At 46.3% G+C, this 24,736-nt stretch overlaps 1 protein-coding gene across 2 annotated transcripts in view; it reads left to right on the top strand.

Annotated features, from left to right (window-relative positions):
• MFGE8 (milk fat globule EGF and factor V/VIII domain containing) overlaps positions 1–23,590 on the top strand; it is a 386,330-nt gene extending 362,740 nt beyond the window's left edge. For both annotated transcript variants that reach the window (XM_069624298.1, XM_069624299.1), the window contains exons 9-10: positions 17,897–18,052; positions 21,534–23,590. In XM_069624298.1, the coding sequence (XP_069480399.1) occupies positions 17,897–18,052; positions 21,534–21,677 (300 nt within the window). In that variant the 3' untranslated portion in view covers positions 21,678–23,590. The remainder of the gene's footprint in view (positions 1–17,896; positions 18,053–21,533) is intronic.
• Positions 23,591–24,736: the final 1,146 nt, after the last annotated feature.

Genomic DNA, 24,736 nt, shown 5'->3' with positions numbered 1-24,736 from the left:
GTTCTCAGGTGACCCACGGAAGTATACGGCATTCATCAATCAGTGCCGCCTTCATTTTCTTTGTAGGCCTGGAGCATATCCAAACGACCAAGCTTGGGTAGCTTTTGTCTGATCCTACCTGAGTGGTAGTGCAGCAGATTGGTCGGTGCTGTTGGTAACCCATGACAATCCTCTATTACATGACTTTGGGGGGTTCCAGAGAGAAACGGAAAAACGTTTTGCTCGCCATACCCAGGAACAAGCAGTAGACTATCAACTCTTGTCCCTCCGACAGGGGAATCGGGACTTGTTAATGTACATTGCTTGCTTCAACAGACTGGTTTCCGAAGCTAGGTGGCCAGAAAACAAAAGAACCACATTATTCCATCGAGGCTTACGAGGCGAATTAAAGGACGTCTTTGCCCAGGTGGTTGATCCACCCAGAGACTGTACAGAATTCATCTGGTCATGCAGCTAGACCACCGGTTGCAGGACTGAAAGGCAGACCGGTCTAAGACGGACCCTCGGACTGTGTATGTTCGACCAAGGGAAAAAACACCCCGTGTACCTGAAAATGCTGTAGAACCCATGCAGATTGGAGGGATACGGCCTCCATTAACAAAACCAGAGTGGGACAAAAGAAGACAACAGCAGCTCTGTTTGTATTGTGGGAAACCAGGACATTTCCTGAAGGACTGTACAGTAAAACCCCCAAGAAGAACAGTCGGGGCCACAGAGAAGGATGAAGCTAAGGAATCGAAAAACTACCAAGCTCGACAAACGTAGAGGTCAGTTTGTCGAGTGAGAAGAAAGAGTTGCTGACCTCGCACTTTGCAATACCAGTGATCTTAATTAACCCCCAACAGTCGTCAAGAATGCATGCCGTTGAAGCATACATCGATAGCGGAGCAGTTGGAAATTATATTGATCAAGAACTGGCAGCAGAGATGGGGCTTCCTTTGTTCTAAGCCAACTATGGACAAGGTAACCACCGTGGATGGGACAGAAATCGCTTCCGGACCAGTAACCCAGTGCACAGCCAGGGTAACCTTGCTGTGCCAGGACTGACATTGGGAGTCTATTTCATTTGATCTCAAGGCACCTCAGTTCAGGCTAATACTAGGGATGCCATGCTTGGTTGCCCACAACCCTTTGATAGACTGACGGGCGTGAAAATGAACCTTCCCCGGTGACTGCTCCCCTGCCTGCTATTACCAAGAGGAGAAACCCGACGCCTGTATCCCCATGACTCCCGGAGCGACAGTATCAACCCTGGGAGCAACTAATACCTTGCCAAGTGAATACCATGATTCCCAGAATGTTTTCCGAAAGGACCAAGCCAATACATTGCCGCCGCACAGGCCCTATGACTGTCAGATCAACCTTGTTCCTGGTGCACAAATCCTTTGCGGCAGGATCTACGCTCTCACAGAACCAGAAAACCTTCATTTGAAATCCTATTTAGACCAGTACCTTGCAAACAGATTTATCCGTCCTTTGAAGTCCCCCGCAGCCAGACCTTTGTTCTTTGTACCGAAAAAGGAGGAGACTTGAGAACCTATATTGACTACCGCGCATTGAACCAGATCGTGAAGAACTGCTACCCCTTGCCACTTATCCCTGAGATGCTAGACCAAGTTAAAGATGCCCAGATTTATACCAAATTGGACCTTCGAGGAGCCTTAACTCGCATGGGCATAGATGAAATAGTATATACAACTCCAGAGCCAGTCCCTATTATACCTGAAGACAAACTCTTGGTTATCACGACAGCCTTAACACAAGCAGAACTATGAAAAGAAATCCAACAGACAATCCTGATGCATAACTCGCATGGCAAACTCAAGGAGAACAATATACCATCAAGGACCATCTACTCTTTTTTTAGGGATCGCCTATATGTACCCAAGAAGGAATTACAACAGCATATTATTTCAAACTATCACGATTCACTGATCAAAGGGCATCCTGGGATCGACAAAACCCTAGCTAAGGTGAAAGAGAACTTTTGGTGGCCTACCTGGCGTAAGGACATCATTCAGTATATTCAGTCCTGCGGTGTCTGCGCACAAAATAAATCACAGAAACAAAAACCATCTGGTCTCCTACAACCATTGGACATTCGTCCAGTTCCATGGCACACTCTTTCCCTTGACTTCATCACTGATCTACCTCCAAGCCAAGAGTTCAACACCATCCTTGTAGTTGTGGACTTATTCTCGAAGATGGCCCATTTTATTCCTCCCAGACGCAACCACTTTAGCAAAAGTCTTCCTGGAGGGCGTGGTTAAGCTACATGGCTTCCCTTCAGTTCCGGTCTCTGATCGAGGCAGCCAGTTTGTTTCAAACTTCTGGAAAAAATGTTGTGCAATGGCGCAGATCGACTTTCGGCTATCTACCAGTCACCATCCCCAAACGGACGGCCAAACCGAGAGAACCAATCAGACACTCGAGCAATATTTACAGTGCATGCTGCACCACGAACAAAGGAATTGGAAAGACCTACTATGGATAGCCGAATATGCATATATTATAACAATTCTTTGCATTCAAGCACGGGACAAACGCCCTTCTATACCCTTTATGGCAGACATCCACGTACCTATGAATTAGACCTTCCAGCCAGCTTGGAAATGCCAGCGGTAAAGACTCTACACACAACCATTACTCAGGCTTTCAAAAGGGCAAAGGAACACCTTATTCATGCCAAAGAAAAACAAGAAATTTGCTGACCAATACCGGAAAAAGGCCCCTGATTATCAAGTAGGAGACAAAGTTTGGTTAGCGGCTAAATTCGTACCCATCAAGGGAACTTGGACCTTTCATCCCAGATTCTTAGCACCCTATACCATTAAGGCAATTATCAACCCAGCAGCGTGAAACTGGATTTACCACCTAATCTACACATCCACCCGGTATTCCATGTGTCCCTCCTGAAACCAATGCAACCCGGCACACGGATTGGGACACCACCTAAGCCCATACTTGTTGACGGAGAACCAGAATTCGAAGTCAAAGATATCTTGGACTCTAAATACTCTAGGACCAAGGTATATTATCTCGTCTATTGGAAAGGATTTGGACCTCAAGATAGATCCTGGGAGCCCAGTGAGAATATCCACGCACCACGTCTAATCAGGAAATTCCATCGGAACTTCCCAACCAAACCTGGGCCAGACAGAAGGAACACCATGGGAGGGGCCTTAGGGTGGAGTGCTGTCACGACCCTCACCCAAAACCCCCTCTTGCAAACCCGTTGGCCAGGTGGAGTCAGGACTCAGCCTCTAGAGCCTGGCATCCTCTTCAAAAGCCCTCATGGGGCAAGTCCTGGCGCCTATGGCACCAGGCTCATACACAGTGAAAAACAATGTGCTTGGGAACTACTTTATTGTATTGTCAGCCAACATGGAGTCATCCACATAGCTTGGTTCCTGAGAACCAAGCTATGTGGTCTAGTGTTTTGGGTGTGGTAGCCTAGGGACTTCGCAGCGCTGCACATCGCGCTTACTTACCGTATCATAGCGCTCTTAATGCCCCATCATTTACCAGTGGGGCTCAACCAAGCCAGTTCGCCGCGCTGAAGCTCTGCATACCTAAGGGAGGAAAAAGACATTTTAAACAAAGAAAGGCATGCAGAATAGCAACAAAACTAAAGAACAGCAATAAGACCTACCTGAACAATATAAAATGGGCCGGCGTCTGTGAATTAACTGGACCGCACTCGTCCATGAAAGACAATGCGCCCCTGCAAAGAAGGCAGGACGGAGAGCACGCCTAATTCTACCACAAGGCGAGGAGAGGGCACCAGAGGGACACAATCATACGGGGGTGGAGGGAGGATACTTACCCCAGTCGGTCAGTCTTGAACAGAGTCCTCCTGTATTTTCAGGCAGAACCTTCCCCGCAGACCACATCAGGGCAAAGCTGAGAAGCATACCAGCGAGTAACCCAGCTGGGTGGTGGCCCTGTGGATACCAGGTGAGCGTAACAGCAAGGATGGTTGGAGTGCGAGTCAATGAGGGTGCAGTAGATATCCATGTTTCCTCCCAAGAGAGGACTTCAGAGAGTTCAGGGCAGAGAGGAGAAGTTTCAGGTCCTCGTGCGATTGGGTATGCCTACATTTGCGCAGGAGCTGACACCTGTCTGTGCAGAGAGTGTTTAAATGGAGTGACCCATGGTTGAGGATGCTGAGACTTAAGTGTGAAAGTAAGCAGTGGGAAGTGAGAGGCGAATGAGCCATATTGTAGTGATTGGAAGCTGGAGAAGGCAGTGTTCGTGGAAGAGACCTCTGGTAAAAAGGAGGAGAGAGAGAACTGTAGATCTGAGAAAGGGAGGAATTACAGAAGGTGGGAAGGAGATGGTGTGACAGTAGTATTAGTGGCTTAGAGCGAGATGGAGATGAATACGGGATCCAAAGAGTCGCCCCTGGTGTGGGTGGTGTGAAGGCATCATGAAGCAAGACACAGACAAGAGATTCAAAGTTTAAATAAAATGGTTTATTTACTTAAATCTCGGGATGGTGTAAGGTCTAGCTTGCCCTATACTAAGGTGGGAGTGTCCTACCTAAAGAATTGAGTAACGCAGCCATGTTGCGAAGGTGGACGTTGGTTTTGTATAAAAGTAAACTAAGAGCCCCAAGGAGAGAGATCAAGGCTGCAGAGCTGACAGGCACTGAAATACAAATTTGTTTAAGAACAAAGAATATTTGTTTGGCTCAGGATCAAGGATGCCGCAGCAAGAAGCAAGGCATGAAAGAAGTCAAAGAGGAAAAGCCATGACGTAGAACATATTTCTCTTAGATTAAGTAAAGGAGTGAACATTTGCCAGTGCCAAGCATTGGACAATCAAAGATGCAGAAAGCATATGCAAGACGGAGTAACCAAGTCTTCAGAGGCCAGAGAGAGTAATCGCACCCTTTATAATTGTATCAGCGGGGATAGCTCAGCGGCAGCGTGCTCGACTTGGAAACAAGATGACATGGAGCAACACAGGTTCGATCCCTGGGTCTGCGTTTAGAAACCTCTGGGTATTAAGCGTGTTATAAATAACCTATCATAAATAACCTATCATCATATCATCACATAACACTAAATAAAAGGATAAGAATGGACAAATCATGGTCTCCTCACATGTAGGGCAAGACAGGAAAACAAGACCTAATCACAGCGCTCCAGAGGAAGGAATCACTGTACCTTCACTCCCTTTAAAGTTCTGAGGAAGAGAACAGTCAACCAGGTCAACTAGAAAAAGACGCCTTGGCTTAGGTCCCAACTGATGAGAGATGTTAGGCTAATTGGTAAAGTGGCCAGTTGATGATGTTCCCTGCACCTGGCTTTCGTTTTACTTATGTGCTGCTAATGAGCTGAATGTCAACAGTTGGAAGAAAGTGCCAACCAATCAGGATGGCCTACGTGATGATGGACTGCACATTGTTGCAGAAGCCAATTCTCTGCTGTTATTCTCCTATTATCTGTATTATACGTAGTTAGAGGTTGTTCCAGGCGTGCCTACTTGATAAGGGGCAGCCAATGGTGTTACTAACACCTAAATAGGCTATAGGTATACATGTTCCCTCTGCCCAATAGGCTTTAACTATTTGCCATGTAGGATGACATCATAACTGACGTATATTGAGGTATAAAGCATTTGCGTAACTGAAATGTTTTTGAGAGTATATGAGCTGCGTTTTGGTATGCTTGCCAGATTTCCTTACTTTATTGAACCTATAATAAAGTAGTATTTTGCCATATTCTATGAGTCTGTCTGTTTTTTTGGGCCTGAAATTGGTTATTGTGGTAATCCCGTCCAGCATTTGATATGCTCCAGGTGCTACTGCACGCTGGACTTTGCCACCATGAGTTCAATTATGCAGTTCCCTTTGCAGTGCTCCTTTTTCCTTCACCACATTGCTTCCACACTCCTTTGCAATGTTCCATTCTTGCTTTATATTGCATTTCATCAGATTCTCTCTTAACTTGCAATACATCACATTCGTTTTTTCACACCAACTTGCCGTTTGCACATTTGTTTATTCAAAGGCTCACCAGAAGCTTTTGTTCAGTTCGGTATTCAATTGTTTCCAGTACTTGTTCGCTCATACTTTGCAGGAATCAACTTTAACCATTTACTTTGGTTCACTGTGCTTTACACCCTAATTCTTGTTCATTCAGCATTCCTTTTTGCCACGCAACACCCAGGAGCGCCCTGGTTCGAGTGATCCCATTTCCTCACTCCCTGGTCTCCTGTGCCTCCTCTGGGCAGCTGTCATCTCCTGCTTGGCTCTGCATACATGTCTTCGGTCTTTGGCGAGCCCCGCTCAGTTTTCTTTTCTCTCCCTCTTGCTCGCTCTGTGGGTAGCTGCCAGCTCTGCTGGTATCCCATGCATGCTGCTGGTGCCTTACGACTGGATCTCTTCTCCGGAACACAGCTTCTGACGCAGGCGCTGACCTGCGAGGCTCCCAATACTATGGCCTTCGCACTGGCTCTCCTGGGCCCGGCGCCACAGTTACTTTTGGTTCTCTCCCGGGTCCTGGTTCCCCGACAGGACCTCCCTTGACTGCCTTGTATTCCGCAGGATTTCTCTGTGTGCAGGCCTCCCTGCTGGTCTCCCTGTATTTTCTCTGGATCCACCTTTTATACACCTGCAACTGTTTCAGGTTACAGGTGTGAGATTTTAGTTTAGGCTCAATTGCCTGACCACAATTAATGCAGCATTCTGGATATGCCTGACCCTTACACCAGTCTTTAGGCCTCTTCCTAATCTCAGTCCTAGAATAGAGAAGGGACCTTTTAGTGTGCATTACTCCTGGTTGCCTCTTATTTGTCCCGGTACTATAGTGAAATTAATTCACGGAATTGAGGGGAGTGGGTATACAATAGCCTATAAAGGCAGGCGGAGGGTGATGTTGGTTCTCAAATAGAAAAGGTGGATACCATGTCTTGCCTGTGGATATCCTCTCCTCAATCTCCAAGGACCCTCCACCCAGGTGATCCTCCCTCGCATCTCCACCCCCATGGTCCGGATCCAAGAGTGATGGCCTTTCCCTGGCCATCTGAGAAGAGGAGGTGTGAGCATACCCTCAGGTTTCTCACAGTGGGTAGGTAGGTTGTGGATAGAGTCTAGAGTGGCCATTAAGACCAGACTGAAGTTCAGATTTCTGAGAAGTGGCTGGAGAGGGAAAGTTAAAGTCACCTAAGAGAATTAGGTGTTGAGTGAAAAGAGAATCAAGGAGTTGTCCAAGTTCATCGAAGAATGGTCCAGTGGGACCAGGAGGGCGATAGATGAAGATTGTGACCCAAGTGAGGTGGAACAATAATAGAGATGCTAAATTCAAGAGAGGTAGGAGAGGATGCGGCATTGGAGACTTGTGAGGCAATGAGGCATGAAGAGAGTAGGTGTTTTAGGATTGGGGTTGGAAGCCTGCGGCTGGAATGTTCGAGGGAGAAAAGACTGAAAGTTATTTTTCTGAAAACATTCAGTCTTTTCTCCCCTGAACATTGCAGCCACGGGCTTCCAATCACACCAGCACCCTGACCCCCAACGCCCTACTTACCTAGCGGCGGCACACTTTGCTGTGTGCCGCTGACTCTCTGTGTCCCTGTAACGCCTGTTCCCTTTCACTTCAGTGATTGGGAACCGACACTGCAGGGTTATTTCCTTTTTTTACATTTTATTTTGTTTTTTTTTACTTTTTAGGATCGGCTGCGGGGGACAACCCCTCTCACAACATAGTGAACAAGGATGTGCGGGACACCCCCGCAGCCCATGCAGCTTTTGCCACCGAATGGGGAATTTGGTCAAACTTTTCGGCTGCTCACACTTTTCGAACGGCCGAAATTCGCCCAAATCTCCCATTCAGGCTTTTTATACTGGCCTTTTGGACTATTTCGGTGTCCGACACTTCCACCTCTGCCAGTCAGACGAGGAGAGTGAATGAAGGATAGTTTGGAGTTGTGTGGGTCTTCCAGGGCGGCAGTGTCAAATGGAGAAATCCAAGTTTCAGTGATAGCCAGGAGGTCTAGGGGAGGAGATCTGGTGTGAAAGTAGTCTGTGATAAAGGAAGTTTTGTTGTACACAGACTGAGCATTACAGAGTCCAATGTTCAGTTGATCCAGTAATGAATAGTAGAGAGGTTGAGTCTCGGAGAAAGAGAGTCGAGGTGGATAGGTGATAGGGGTGTATGTTTACGTCATTGGCTTTGTTTGTTGGGGAATATGAGCTGCAAGCGAGATGGAGCAGTGGGGGTTTCGCGATGTGAGTTTTATGCTAGAGCTAGGAAAGGAGCAAGTTGCAGCAGGCTTAGAGAAAGCATAGTGAGAGGTGAGCAGCAGGAGCGAATGCATTGGAGGAGAGTACTGCAGTGTGGAAAGAGGACCGTAATTAGCAAGCTATGAATACTCACAGGTGAAATGGGGAGAAAGGCAAAGGCTCATAGGGCGAAGAGGCCAAGGCTGGTCAACATCTGGTCTTCACCCTTCACTATTCCACCTTTACCTGGGACGTGGCTATGGAGTCCTGAAGTGATGACACATGCTGTGGTCACCTGATCGCCTTGTCATTCAGTGGCTGGTCTCTGATTTTGTACCTGTGTTGCTGGGATTAGGCGATTTCTTCATTATTATTCGCAGAGGAGTCTCTAATGGCCCTCAGGTGGTGTTTTGGTCAGGTCAAGAACGCCGCAGGAAGTGATGTGCCCGATCTCAGATGGCCACAGGAAGCGGTCACTAATCCAAGATGACCGCAGGAAGTGATGTAACGGGCCGTAAGTTAAGCCACAAAGCAGAAGTGATGACACACGCTCTCAACACCTGATCACCTAGTCCATCAGTGGTTGGTCTGTGAATTTTGTCTCTGGTGTTGCTAGGAAGAGGCACATACTTCTTGAAGATTTGGCACATTAATAGGACAATAATACAGCAATAAAATTCCTGCCTCTCGGATGCATTTCTTGAATTGTGTTTCAGGGTTTGGGAGATGAAATTAGGATGTTTTTTTTTAGTTTCTTTTTTAGAAAAGGGTGTCTCTAGGGAGGTATTCTAGGTAAATCCGGGATGTGATTTATCTTACTGACAGGGCTTCTATTTGAGAAACCTCGGGCAGGCTCTCGTGCGTATTGAAAATTCCAGAAGTATCTGATAGTCCTTCCCTTGTGCCAAATTTGCTGAAAACTACTGTCCTAACCAAAAAATGCTCAGCTTTGGTGCCTTGTTGCAGGTGGTTTTCCACCCCGGATTTGTAGCTCGTCATTGGGCTGCGCTTTTAGAGTGAAGGTTACTAATAGGCTATCTTTGCAGCATTCCCCTAAGGTCTGACAGTTGCTCAGAGGAGTGAGGGAAGTGGTTGATGGGAGTAGGTTTCACAGAAAAGCATCAATGTCACCAGAGCGAGTGTGTTAACAAGTTCTTAGTAGCAGGGCTGGTCCTTTCCTCCATTTGTTTCAGAAGTTGTAGAAAGCACAGCAGAAAGATTCCTACACAGCCTCAATACATAAGGCCCCATTGAAATTGGTAGTACTGCCAAATAGAAATAGTGTTACCGCTTGTGTTAAGCATGCAGTAACGGGAAGGCGCCACGTGATGCAGAGTCATGCAAGCCCTTCAGCTTTTCCCCATTTAGGACTCCATGGGGTGCATTCGTTGCTGCATGCGCTAGTGACTGCATGCACTAGTGACTGCATGCGCTAGTGACTGCATGCAGTAATGGCTTTGTGTGGAGGAAATTTCCTCCACCCAAAAACCATGCGGTTTCTTGAAACGGTGACTTTGGTGGTAAAAGTGGCGGTAAACCTGTTACCACTATTTGGTTACTACACCTCCAAACTCTTAATCAGAGCAATACAGTAATATTAGCTCGGTAAACTGGGATTTCACGTGCAGTACTTTCTGGCCATGCAAGAGGTGCGTACTCTATGAAGGGTGGCGCCCCGCAGTCTTTCTGTTGGGCCGTCTACAACTTGTTGACCAATGGGGGTGCCTCCCAGACTGCCATGTTCAGAGCCTTGCGGTGGTCGAGTCAGGAGAGTGCACATGTTGTCTTTACTTGGGCACCCTGAAAGTGCCACAACAGAGCCAGTGACATTTCTGACATAAGCTATGAATTTGAGGTCGATTGTTCACTCATGAGCTGCATAAGTTATGTTATTTGATATTTGTGTAGCGCCTACTGCCATTATTAGGGCTTCAAAGCACTGTCTGCTGCTGTTGGCCTCATTCAAGCAGGAATCTTGCCCAAATAAGGCACGTGTGAAATTGTACAAGAAAACAAAATAGTAAAACATAAGCATTCATTGAACAGTAACTGCGAAAACTCCTATAAAATGACATGCCTAACAAAAATGTAATGTGGCAAAGCGTGCCCGGAAGTCAGTACAAAATCGAAAGAAGCTCGTTCAGTGGGTGAAGGCGAGAATGCACGTTTTATACCTTGTTCTGAATCTACGCTCGAAGCACTTGCACGTAACACTTTTATTCGAGTGACCAAGCAGAAAACGTGCTTTCTGACCTGTTGGTTTTCATTAACCCTCTCCTACCCCCTACAAGGGAGGGTTGGGGTTGCATGAGAGTAAACGGGCAAGTTTGGACTGGAAGGCACGTCATGACGCAGGCATGCGTAAACTGAAATATAACTGCACTGATTAAGATGGAAAGGGTCACGGGGTCTTTCCCACGGCATTGTTGTCAAGTGGAGCTGCGCCCCTGGGAGCATTCAGGGGCCACGCGTGCACTGCGTGTCCCCCGAGGCAGCTGTTGCATTTTTCCAATTCCAATGGGGCGGCGGGGTGTTTGGGGGGGAGGAGATATCGGGGTAGTGAACGATCTGCATGCCCAGGTTCGTTTCCTGTGTCCAAAGCGTTGCTGAATTCTGTGTAGGCTGCATACTGTATCCTGGTGTGGCCAGCGGTTGGCTTGCGTTCATAGGGACTACTTTAAACGACTTACCCATTATCCCTAGTCATCAGGGAGATGCGACAGCAAGTACAAACTAGAGGAGGCATGCAAACGTCAGAAGAACCCCTACATGCTCTTCCCCCTGCGGTTGAGTGCGAGCATAGTCTCCGTGTTTACCCTTCCTTGACTATGGTCTTACGCGTATGCTTGCGTGGCTACTTGATTGCATGGTTTGGCCACCTCAGGGTCTCACATAAAAAGGTTCCCCTATCACTGACTCCCATAAGCGATAGAGCGTTTGCAGATAGCTTTTGGTGGCCAGGGAATCTGGGGATCCTGGACATAGCTTGGGGTACAGTTCCATAGAGGGCCCCTGTAAAGCCAGGATGGGTGTCAAAGGGGCTAAGATCTGCATTTTCAGTTCAGGGAGGAATCCTAAAGTCCTTCCTATGAGTGGGCTCCACCCTTTCCTGCTTGTAATGTGCCCCACTGCTCTTAAAGGGGAGGCGTTACAATATTAGATCCAGCTAGGAAGAGGAGACCTATGGTAGTTCTTGGTGCCCCACTAATGTTTTGGGGCGCTACTGATTTGTCTTGTTTCATATGTGAACACACCTGGTTAGTCCTTTCAACCCACCAAAGGCTTCCCCGTCGCTTTTGCCACTTTTACTCTATGATGGTTGGAAAAGCTGCCTGGCTTCTATTCTTGCCAGTTGTACTTTACTTTCATGACCTGCTTTTTTTTGTGACTCCTTGAAAAAAGAACAAAATGTGATTTTTTTTTTTTTTTTTTTTTTGTTATTTTTTGTTTTGTTTTTTTGGTATTTTTTTTCTCACACCTTTTTTACCCCCCTAATAAGGGTTCCTACATCAATAACCTATTGTGAACACACCCCTGCCTTCCCTTCCCACCCTCCTTGTTTTCCTTCCTCTGCCAAACTTTCCAAACCAATCATGTCCTGTTATGTTACGTTGACTAATATCGCACTCCGCTGCCATTTCTATGGTCTCCATGTGCTCACGTGACCATGTAGAAAATTGGGTAGGGTTGGTTAGTGAGGGAGAGAGGGATCAGAGAGAGGTTGTGCTTATCTGTTGGTGCATGCCGAGCTAGGAGAAACTGGCATCTGTGGTGTGCTTTATGCCACTGGGCTTGTTGTGTCTGTAAGGGTGGCGTCCAGTGTTTGAGTTGCTTGGTGTCTGCAGATATTTGGTCTGTTGCATGATTGGAGAAAGGTGTGTGGTTTTCATGTGTTGGAGGGTTATTTCACTAGCCCTCTGGGTGTGTGTAGTATGTGAGAGTTGTGGGTATGTGGAAAAGAGAAGGGGGAGGTTAGGTTAGTTGGTTTCTGGGGATCTCTGGGTGTTGAGTCGTTTTATTGTCATCCTTCATTCTGGATCGTTCCATGTTTCCTTTGGTCTAGGTGTATGGTTAGTAGAGGTGGGCGTCTGCTTTCTCCGTGAGTTGAAGAGCCAGTTTTTAGTCGTTTGAATGTTAGGTGGTCTTCTGTCATTCTTAATTGCTTTGGTATTGAGTTCCATATTTTGGCCATCAGAAAGGAGAAGCCAGTTCCTCCGAATTTCCTTCTCTCATAGTGTCTTGTTCTATTTGGAGGTCGTTGCTCCATCTCAAGTCCCTTCCTGGTTGATAACGGGTGATTTAGGCTTGGGGTATTTTGGCTCCTTGTCGGTGTAGTGATTTATTTTGTTATGTTATTTTGTTTATAAAACGCCAAAGCACTCGGGCATCCAGGCGCTGAACAGAGAGACGGAGCTATAAGGTGGAAAATGTCCAACGTCTCCAATTTATTTACATAAACCGCTTGGGCAATGCAGAGGGTTTTGACGCTAAAGTGTTTCTTTACTGGTAGCCAGGGCAGACTTCTCAGGGCTGGTGTGATGTGGTCTCTTCTATTTAGTCTTGTGAGTAGTCTTGCCGCAGTATTTTGGATGCATTTGTTTGTGAGATGTTCTGACATTCTGAGGTAGATACTATTGTGCATAGTCTATTCTTTATAATACCCAGGAGATGATCGCAAGCGTTGTGTGTGTGAAAGTGAGGTAAAAAGGATCCCTCTTATTAATGGCAGGAGGTAGAACTTTGTTTTGCTATTGCGTTAACTTGCGGTTCCAATGGCACGCCGTCGTCCAGGAGCATTCGCCGATATTTGATCAGTGTCGACATCTCTGTTTGGGACCTCATGCCCGGTAGCCGAGTTAGGTATGCCTATGTTGTCTTTCGGTAGCCAGATAATGATTTCCGTTTTGGTTGGATTTAGCTTGAGATTATTTTGTCATCCAGGTGTTTTGTCAGTGAGGCATTTGTTGAGGGTGTTGTTAGGGTCTTGGTAGGAAGTTATCTTGAAGATGAGTTGGGTGCTGTCTGCATAGTTGTAGGTTGTCAATCCATTGGTTTGAATGAGTTTCATTTGTGGGTTTATTTAGATGTTTAAAAGAAGCGGGGAGAGGCTTGATCCTTGTGGTACACTGCAGATTATGTGTTTGATGAAAATGGTGGTATGTGTGTTATTTTGGTTTGGTTGGTGAGGAAAGATTTCAGCCATTGTAGTGCAGAGCTTTTAATGCCACAGTACTTCAGTCTCTTTGTTAGCATTGTGTGTCTGATTGTGTGAAAGGTGGCTGATATGTTCAGTAGTATGAGGGCCGATTGTGTTTTGTTCGCGTTTTATTTTTACGTTGTCCCATATGGAGAGGAGTGCTGATTCAGTTCCTCTCATGATCCTGAGCCAACTTGAGTATGGTCAAGTATTCTGTTGCTTTCTACATAATGGAGTAGTTCTTTGTTGACGTGCTTCCCAGAACTTCCATTTGGTATGGTAGATTTGTTATAGGTCTGTAGTTAGTAGGGTCTTCTGTATTTCCTGTCTCATCTTTTAGGAAGGGTCTGATGTATGCTGATTTGAATGATTTTGGTACTATTTTTTTATGGTGGGGTCCCTGCGGCCCTCTTGGATCACTCTCCCGCCTGGGGGCCACCGCGATGCTTAATTAATCTTTTGCAGGACCTCTGTGATTTTCCTGAGTCCCTCCCCTGCCTGGAAACCTTCTCAGTTTAGATTTCTTTATGGTGGGGTTTCTGTGGCCCCCCCTGGATCACTCTTCCACCTGGTGGCCACTCAATGCTTCGTTATTCTTTATAGTTTTTCTTGGGGATTTTGCCCACACTTCATCTCTTCGCGTAGCTCCCCATTTCTGTCAATGCCTTTTCGCTCACACTTCACGGCTTCACACAGCTCCCCTTTTCTAAAGGTCTTCCTTCTTGACTTCGAGGCTGTTTACTTTAAAGCAAGGGATGCGTCCACTCAGATACAATTTATACTTTAAAACTGGCTAGAATACAAGTTCTTCCTCTAGCACTTGAAATCACACTGGATTTTTCCAGCCTCTCCCACCCACTGGCTCCCCTTTTATTTCTAATTTGTGAAATGCCTGTAGGGGTTCTTCCTCTACCCTTCAGGCACTCCAACTCTGTCAGTGCCCCAGGAGGATAAACACTTCTGTTGGTGGCTGGAAGAATGGCTCCTCAGCTGGCCTCCTTCATCTGCCTCGTCTCTGTCCCAAGGAGCTTCAGCTCATAAGCTACACCTGGCAGGACCAACAGCCTTCCTAGTCCCCAGGATGTGGGTGCTATCCAGGCTACAGCAATGCACACAACTTCTCCCCTCAGAGTCTCGCCTCCTTTTAGCTTCTCTTCTGGCTTCACGACCACATCTGCTTCTGTCACTCCCAGGACTGCTACTGCTACTGCTCTTGCGGCTTTTTCCCTACTTTTCATACACCCGTGACTTAGTTTGAATTGCCTGACCTTGTTAGTATTGAGTATGTTGGTGGGCCTCTGCATCTTCTTCGTCCCAGTACCATAGTAGCGTTTCACATAAGAAGTCTCTATTCCTCCCTCTTCATCGCAGTACTATAGTACTATAGTACTGGTTTCCAAAGGCAGTATGCAATACTCTTGGCACCCTCTTTTTCTTCACAGTACTCAGGGACCTCAGGGAAAACAACGGGATATGACCTTTTCTCAGTCATGTTAGAGCGGGTCGTATGGAAGGTAAATGGGAGAATGTTCTTAGAATTCTCACACCGCCATACTTGTAATGAGGTCCATGTTAATTCTGTGAAACTCGCAGCTCATGCAAACTTTTCATTTTGTTTTCCTCAGCCGTGTTATTAGAGAGAACAAAGTTACAAACACATTGCTTGGGTATACACTTTGTTCCCAGCTTGTTTGCTTCACACGGATGGGTACAACTTCTGCTGCACCACTGGATCTGGCTCGAGGGAACTTCCCTTTCAGTTCTAGAGAGTTGGCTTTGCATGCCATGTCCTGCTGCTTACCACTTTGCAGTAGGCCAATGGGAGCTCCCGGAGCTAGCATGACATGCGCCCGCCCTCAGTAGTGCTGCCTCATCACGCTGTACCACCTGAAAATGGTAAATACTGCTTGTGCTGCTGAATGGGGCCTTACCTAGCCTGCCTAATATAGGTAACTATTACCCACACTGCCTAATGCGACCTTATCAGTACTGTCTAATTTGGTAACTGTCAGCTGAACTGCCTAATGAGGGTCAATCTTATACTTTATTTCGGTATGTGATAGGTTATTTATAACGCGCTTAATACCCAGAGGTTTCTAAGCGCGGACCCGGGGATCGAACCCGTGGTGCTCCGTGTTGTCTTGCTTCCAAGGCGAGCATGTTTTCCCTGAGCTATCCTCCCGAGACAATTGATATATTTGTAATGGGTCATGCTACCTGATGGAGGGGCATTCCTATGCTGCCTGATAGCTGTTATTGATAGGGGTCTGATGTAGAATGTCTCTTTGGGGTTCTACCTATACTACTTGATGTGGGGGTGTGAAACCTACACTGCCTGTTGTGGGCAGGTGTCATGCCTATACTGTCTGAATGAAGCTCTTGTCCCATTTACCCAGCTGGACGTAGGTCATTTCTATATGTTTGGCTAGGGCACATGCACTTGAGCATGTTTTAGTAATTCTTGTACTGCATTGTGGGGTGCTTCCTACAGTTGCTCATGGGGGTTTTTCCCACACCCGTTCAGGGGTTGTTCAAGGTCATTTCTATACTACCCGATTGGAAGGTCATTACTACGCTGCTAAAAACTGGTCATAAATGGATGTATGGCGCATGGTCTGTGTATTGCTTCTATATCACCAGATGCAGGTCAAGCCTAACAATCTCATGTGGTTCATTGCACCAAAAATAATGAATCCATGCTGCTGGGTCTTTAAATGTCTATTTTCTTTCTGCTCGAATGTTACCTGATATACCTTGCGGGGTTGCTAAACTCGAGGGCCTGGATCCTTATGGGTTTTCAGGATATCTCTCATTAATAGTCATGAGGACAAATTTGCATACATTTAGAATCATTCTATGCAGATTTATCTCATGAATATCAATGAGGGGCATCCTGAAAACCTGACCTGGATTTGTATTTGTATTTTGTATTTTATTTATTTGTATAGCGCACCAGGCCCAGGGGCAACCGGGCGCATAACTTGGTTACAACATAAGAAAAACAGACAGAGCAATAATTACAAAAGATTGCAGGTATAATACAGGATTTACAAGTTAAGCAATGAACCCAGAGCTAGATGTCTTGGGCGGCCAACCAAGTTTTGGTAAGGCGTTTGAATCTCAAGAAGGAGGGTTCTGCTCTAAGCTCATTGGGAAGTGTGTTCCATAGTTTAGCTGCCATAATAGGGAAGCTGATTCCACCTGATCTTTGGAGATTGAAACGCGGAACGACAAGGCAGTTAGATTGAGCCGTTCTGCGGGGTCTGATGGAGTTGTGGAGGGCAAATCGGTTGGGCAGGTAACAAGGAGATTGGTTGTGAAGGCATTTGTGGGTAAGAGCCAGGGTTTTTAGGGAGATTCGGTGTGGGATGGAAAGCCAGTGAATCCAGCCCTTGAGGCCTGGAGTTAGTAAAAGGGCCTGTGTACCCAATGAAAAGGTTTATAATGAAAGCCTTGGAAACAGAAAGACGGAAACTGGGTGGTTCCTTATCTACCTTGGGCATAGATAATGAGCTTGGGGTAAAGGTAGCCCATTCTTAAAAAACATCTACCATGAAGTACTGTGTAGATTTAAATCAAGATTATAATGTTTACAAAATCAAAACAACTAATGGCTTTATTTAATCGAGCAATAAAGAATATTGTGTGTGCCAGTCTGATGCATTAAATATATTTTTTTTTTGCAATGGTCCAATGCATAATTGGGCTTCTTTTGCATAAATATTTCATTTGTCAGACAGAACTTTTAGAACTAGGATTAAATAATTTCCATGTTGCAAAATTGTATGACCCTGCAACAGCATGTGACTGGAACAGAGTTTTTTAGATTGATTTTCTTTGATAGTCCTAACATCCTTCATGATGTCTACCGAGGGCGGGGCTTTAAGTGGGCCGGGGCTAGCTGGTGCCAAGTCTCAGCAGTTTCCAGAAAGGGCTCCTGAGCCCGGGCTCTGCTGGGGCCTACACCGACTAGCCCCAGCCATTCAAACACCTGAGTCAGCCATGTCGCTGAAGCGCTGCACAGTTACACAGACTGCCTGCACTTCGGAAGTACTGACATCTGCAGACAGCCAGTTCAACCTTGGCTATGGCTACACGACTGCCAGATGACGCTTCTCCTGTTTCGGAGTGAAGGGCTGAAGGGCCCAGTATTGCATTTTGTTTCTGAGTAAAGAGTCATTATGCAGCACAAAGCCTTATAAACGAGGTTTCATGATGCGTGATGACTCTTTACCCGGAAACAAAAGGAGAGACTGGGGCCTCCATCCCTCCTTCTCTCGTTACGTCACTCTGCCGCGTGTCTCTCTTAAAGGAACACCACAGCCAGAGGTTGGTTTTGCATTCAGAAAGAGGCTTCGTCCCTGGCTCTAGACAGCTATTGTGTATATGTAGGGTCTGTATTTTGCCAACGCTGGTGACCTCCTAACACCCGCTTTTCTTTGCTTTTCCCGCCCTATTCCCACGCTTTGTAGATTGACCTCTTAACTCACAGGAAAATCGTCGGAATCGTCACACAAGGAGCAAAGGATTTTGGCAATATTCAGTATGTGGCAGCGTTTAAAGTGGCCTACAGCGACAATGGCACAGAGTGGACCATATACCAAGACAGCAGAACCAAAGCAGACAAGGTGGGTACTGCATGGGCTAAGATGGGAAAGCTTAACTGATGCCACTATCACTCCAGAGAGCCCATCACTGGGGACACACTCTCAGCCATGTTAAATGCTGATGAGTGTAGCGTGGTTGACCATATACCCCGAAGCCATCTGGACACCACGTCTACAAATCTGGGCTTTCCTTTAACACAGCGTTGATATCAGATGCTTAAGTTCAATAACCATTTACTAAAACTACATTTCCCATAATGCATTCGCTTGTTAAATGGCTACAGTCACACTGATTAGTGTAAAAGAAAAGGTCAAAACAAAAAGCCAGGCACTAATAATCACTTGTGAATGATTAACGGAGCCGGGACTTGCAGAGCATTCAAGCATTTGACTTGTGTTTGAGTCATTAGTTCACAGCAGATTTGGGCGTTTGTCTTTTTAGTGACTAGTACTTCGTGCATGGGCCGCCATGCAGAGCGACCTTCCAAGGACAAAGCTGTTGCAGTTGGTTTACACTGGGCCCAGGTAGATAAAGCGGAGTGTGTGAATAGTTCCAAATATTTGCCTATGTAAGGGGTGGGTGCCTTTCATTGTCTGCGCTGGAAGCCTGCAAGAGAAAGGTGCCCCTCGAGGTGTAAAGCATTGTAGGTTTACTGGCCTACGTGCCAGTCCATGATCTCCTGAGGGTCTATCCGTGGAGCCCAGGAGCCCTTTTAACACACAGCTGTCACTGTTCAATGCGGTTTAAGCCTCAGTGCGCCACTGCGCCCCCCCCCCCCCCTTGCCCGCAAACCCTGCTTCCATCAGAACCCATCCTGCTCCCTTCACAGGGACGTCATTTCACCAAAAATGCCAGGAGTAGCGTAAGTGGCATCACACGACCCATGACCTCTGATGACATCACAGGAAGTAATGTCATTTGACCCCACCCCGAAGTGACATCATGGGAAACGATAGAACATGACCGTTCACCCGTTTAATGAGTCTAGCCATTATTGTATAGAAATCCAGAAAGAGACAGTTTGTTATTCCTATTCTTTCTTATTTAGGGTCACTGTTCAGGGTGTTAGACTTGTGGAACCCCCTGTCTTTTTTTAAGAGGCCTCAACATAAATTCCAGCCACTCCAGAAACAAAGATCCACATAGCACTGGCCAAAGCCCAGGATCTTTAATGTAAAAAACTAAAAAATTGTTTTAGGGGTAGCAAGGAAGACCACAGGGGTAGCAAGGGAAACCTCAGATGTCGTACTGGCGACCGCTGGCGACCCCCAAATGACATCCCTGTCCCTTCAATCCTAAAATGTTTGATTTGCGAAATAGGTGGTGGGTTGAACTAAGAGGCGCCGAATTGGCCCAGACATGTGATGCAATTGAAAGAAACCAGAAAAGAACGTATACATATATTTAAGTGGATAGGAAAGGGCTGCCTGGCGGGGCACTTAGCGCAATAGGACCCCGGTCGCTGTTTTTGCCTTTTTATCCCAGTTGTGGGGGAAAATGGTGGTGCGTGTGAAAGTTTCCCATTAGACACTTTTTGAGGTTCTGTATCCCTTTCTCAAGTGCTACTGATATAAAAAAGAAAATGACATTTCATTAACTAGCAATCCATCATGTTTGACCGAAGTAAACGTCCAATGGGACGATGGACACCTACATGCTATGCTTTTCTACGATGGATGCAAGTGGTAGCCGTCAAAGTTTAGGTTCTGTGATAGGTAGAGAACATTTATTTCTGTATTGGGCGCTTATACCGTAAGTCAATTCTGTTTCAAAGTGCCCACAGGGCAACAGGGAGGGAACTTGGATTGAAAGCAATGAATACAGTGAAAGATGAACCTACTGTGCCCTTTGAGTATTCAATGGAACAATGTACAATGTAACATTGTGACACAGGGCGGTTATGCTCTTAGGACATTCAGGAATTCTTAATTGGAAAGCTCTGGATCAAAATGTGATTAGTCAATAAATGTAACGCAGCCTTAGAATGTGCTGTTGTAATAGTGTAAAAAAGAATTCCAAGTCAATAAATGTATTCCATGCTTATAATATTAAGACCTTTCCAATTGGGAAGGAATGTGTTCGTAGAGTATTTCTACCTTGTCATTTTGTTGCAGTGCTACCAGGCTAACCTTTAGCTAACCCGGAAGCTGACTCCGACTGCTGCTGGAAGCCATTCTGTTCCAGAGAACCACTACACCCACGAGGATGGCGCGTTCATCCTCCCACAAGATATCGAGGGCCTGATTCATGGAATTTTTAGTGTGGTCCAAGGTGAATTTGCACTGCCAACAAACACTCTGATTCACAGAATGGTGCCAAGGGTATTTTTGCAGCGCAGCGTGACTTTGCACTGGAAAAATACACTTTGCACCGCTCTGTGAATCAGGGTGTTTTTTGTCGGGGCAGTGCAAAGTTTCTGTGCACCAGTGTAAAGTCACTTTGCACTGCAAAAATACACTTTGTTGGCAGGGCATTGCAAAGTAACTTTGCACTGTAAAAATACACTTTGCCCCGCTCTGTGAAACGGGGTATTTGTTGGCAGTGCAAAGTCAGTTTGCACTGCAAAAATACACTTTGCACCGCTCTGTTTGCACTGCTCTGTGAACTGGGTGTTTGTTGGCAGGGCAGTGCAAAGTCTCTGTGCACCAGTGCAAAGTCACTTTGTACTGCAAAAATACACTTTGCACCGCTCTGTTTGCACCGCTAGTGAAACGGGTGGTTTGTTGGCAGTGCAAAGTCACTTTGCACCACACTAAACATTCCAAGAATCGGGCCCCGAGTCGATCATATATAATGCACTGTTAATTACTTAAACGTTTTATTTTTATCTGTAGAACTTGTAAAAGAGAGGTCAAATCCCAACATACGTTGGTGCAAGTTGGAAATGTAACGTGCAGAAAACTGTATTTGCAACAGTAACTTGATAGCAATCACATTAAACCTAATATTTGAACTGCTATTTTTGAAAAAGGTGCTGATAAATTGGAATCTGTTCATAGAATAGGGGAATAAGATTCCGAACCTCTAAACCCGCTCCTGGACTGCTCCCTCCTGGGACCAGGATCTGGAGAAAAGCCTGAACATGGCAAGACTTTCCCGCCATCCACCCTGTCCATGGCCTCATGAAGACACTCATGTCCCCAGTGATAGCAGGCGATGGCTGAGCAGACAGGTTCTTGCCTGCTCGTCTATGGCTATGTGCAAATTGAAGTTGCTCCCAGGCTGAATGCATGTGATGTTAGGACACTGATCTTATTTTGTGCCCTTAAACCTGCAAGCTTGCTCCATGGGTACACCTTTGCCAAGTTGGTCCTCTGGCAATGCTGCTGCTGTTCAGTGCATGTATGATAGTTGTTAAATCACATTGCATTACTTGGGCCTGTTTTCTTCGTAAATCGGTACCGGTACAGTTTTGCCTTCTCGGTGTAATGTATTGTGAATATTGGCTGACTTTATAACGTAGGTTCTTCTGCTTCTCTCTTCCTTCTACTGCATCTGCAGATCTTTCCAGGGAACAATGACAACGACTCTCACAAGAAGAACATATTTGACCCGCCATTCTATGCCCGCTTTGTCCGCGTTCTACCGCACTCTTGGCACGGACGCATCACGCTGCGAGTGGAGCTCCTGGGCTGTGACGAGTAGCTTCCCACCAGAAGAAAAGGGACCGGGGAAGGGATGAAGGACTGCACTGACGAGACCATCCTACTTCTAACACATCCTCCACCGGGCCCACAGCTGTCTTTGAAGCTACTGTAACTCCAAAGCCATGCAATTCCTTTGCCATTGACATAGTGGGGAAGCTTGCCATTCTACCATACTGCTGCGCGTGGGAGGGGTGGCGCTTTCTCGCTGGAAGCGTGTAGAGATATTGCTGGGTTTGGTTGGCCTCTACTATCCCTTTTGGTAATATGAATTCAGACAGGGCTTGGCATGTTCCACATAATATTTACTAGCGTGTGTTGCACTACCTTGAATTAAACTGTGCCCATTGCAGCAGGGAGAGGATGCCCTGGATATGAACTGTAATTGTTGTGTGTAGTCTTAGACTATTTAGATTGCATTATTGTTATGTCCCTTGGCAACAAGAGCTATTCACGAGGTTCGCGATCAATTGTCCATAGGTCATGTGTTTCCCCGTCACGTTCCGTGGCTATCGCTCTACTCCCCCCTCGCATACATTGTGGGCTAGTTCATGGGCCACTGGTTCGCCTTATTGCATGGGGACGCCCCTGTGATTTCCCTTTTTTTTTTTTTACATCCGGCCCGTGCGGTTACCTATATATGAATACTGACCCGGTCCCACTGATGAACTTCCGACACGTTCCAGTATCTGCTGTCATTGCAACTCGTTGTTGATTGGCTGGTGGATTACATTTTACTTTCTGTGGTTGGGTGATTGCTGTGGATATGTTGGAATGTAGTATCCTTTCGTAGTGCGAGATTGCCACATGGGTAGAGATGGCGTTGATGTCTCCACTGTGAGCGACGAAAGCTGCATACTGCCTACTGCCCACATTGAGAGTCTTCACTTCTACTGCGCTGCCGCCTTGGCGAGACATGGAAGGAGACAGATTTCTTTGCATGTGTCCTTTCCATATAGTCCTTGTCTTGTTGGAAATGTACATGTCCCCAAGTGTAGGGAACAGTCTTTAGTTGAATGATGAAAGAGGGCTTGTGAGGCGTAAGCTTTCTGGACTGCAGGATACAGCTTGACCAGGTCAAGGTTGAAGAACTTTTAGAAGATGCCCAAATTTGGCCAAGCATCGGTTAAAGGTTATGTGAAGTACCTGGGTCGCAGGAATCATCAGCCAGCATGCAGGAACCACTCCGACCCAGAAAGAAGTCGCTTTATTGGCTGCAGGTTACAGTTTATGAAGGATAGGTAGGAGAGTTGGGTGAAGGCATCCTTCCCATTCCATCTCCCATCCTGAAGTTCCCGGCAATCATTCATGGAACCCGGAGCCCCAGATTCTCACTCTAGATGGCATTCCACACTTTCCCGCTGCTCATGCACTCAAGCAGATACAGGCCAGGTGCACGAAGAGGCAACACGGTGTGTTCGGGGTTGCCTCTGCCCACCGTTGCATCCCGGCAGGACACTGTGCTGGCATTCTGGCCACCATTGTGAGCAGACCCTTAACAGTGACCCTACCGCAGCATTTAAAAATGGTTGGCGGAGAACTGATCCAGTGGACACTTGATGAGAATGCCGACTGCAATAAGTGCCCTCCCTCTGACAGAGAGTGCAGAGTGCAGAGAGTGCTCGCTTTGTTTTGCGGTGATAGATGGGCTTTTTATCAGAATAGCAATCTGGTTTTATGCCGAGTGTTTTCATACAATATCCTACATTCATGGTACCGTACACATTTGAGATGCTGCCTATTCTATATGTGCTATCCTTTATGGAGCTTGATCCCGGAACGTTGAGGTTCTCAGGTAGTCCCCGTCTGCAGATCCACTTCACAGGCCCTTATAGAAATAGTCTGTTTAATTTATCGCTGTATAATCTATTTATCACAGCTCTTTTATGTTGAAATAAATCACTTTCCACAATATATGCAGGATTCCGCTTCCACATTTAATAGTTTGTCTGGATGCATGCCCTAAACATGTAATTCACCTGATAGCAGGTGGAAGGGTTTGTTTTAATTGGGGATAGTTGCCTTTTGTCCATCGCTTCAGAATATATATTTTTTTTACTACAGACCATGTTTTGTACAGTGCACTTTGCTATACGTTTCTCTGGTTATTATAGTTCTACTGAATAGGGTGAGCAGCCGGTCCACAGTGCACAAGGCTACAAGCAGGTAGCCCTCAAGTAGGCTAAAGAGAGGCGAAGGGGAGGGCAGTCTGTAGAGTGACAACATCTGGCATGGCAGAGAGCAGAGGTCTGCGACCCTCCAGATATTCAGGACTACAATTCCCAGGATCCCTCACCATTGACTATAATGGCTATAGCGAATGGGAGTTGTAGTCCAAAACATGTGGAGAGCCAAAGGTTGCAGACCCCTGGCATAGAGGAATATGGGTATACCATGAAGGGTGAGGGGGAATCGGCTGTGGCAGAAAGAGAATGGATGATAGAGGGAGCAGAGCAACAATCGGATTCCTGGTTTTAAATGGTCTCCCATTTATTTGTCTGCGAGTGAGCGGGGGGAAGGAGAAAGCAAGTAGGCCAACGGGAAGTTAAGTCGTTGGGCATTGACTGGGGCAAATCACGAGAAGTAAGAACGATGAGGGACAGTGTGCCCATCACACTGCCTCCTCTTCCAGTGGTAAGATCCTTTAATTGTTCGGTTTTCCAGGAGTCGCGACTCCCAGACAGGCAGTGGCACCCAAAATGTGTAAATGGAGCTAATCACACTGGACAAACCTAGAACAATTTTTCACATGTTATTGGCATGACAGAGTCTGCAGAGATTAACCCTTTTTGCTGCTTACATTTCTATACTAGACAGACAATAAAAAGGCAAATCTTATTTCGTGGGATTCTTCTGCGCGGGGAGAGCTATTAGTCCGGGTGATTGGTACGAAGGCGTGCATAGCCAATTTCCTGCTAGATGTGGTAGGCATTTCTTAGTCTGCCATTTATCAAGTCCTCGTGTATTGGGCAGATAGTGGCAGCGCGTTCGACCGTATGCAAGTGTGTCTGTGTATGTGTGTGTGTGAGGCAGAGCTATACAGTGAGTGAGGGACTACAA

The sequence above is a fragment of the Ambystoma mexicanum genome, chromosome 11, assembly GCF_040938575.1.
Source record: "Ambystoma mexicanum isolate Mex_15411 chromosome 11, UKY_AmexF1_1, whole genome shotgun sequence".
Taxonomy (NCBI): domain Eukaryota; kingdom Metazoa; phylum Chordata; class Amphibia; order Caudata; family Ambystomatidae; genus Ambystoma; species Ambystoma mexicanum.
This window is presented reverse-complemented; position numbering and strand designations above follow the sequence as displayed.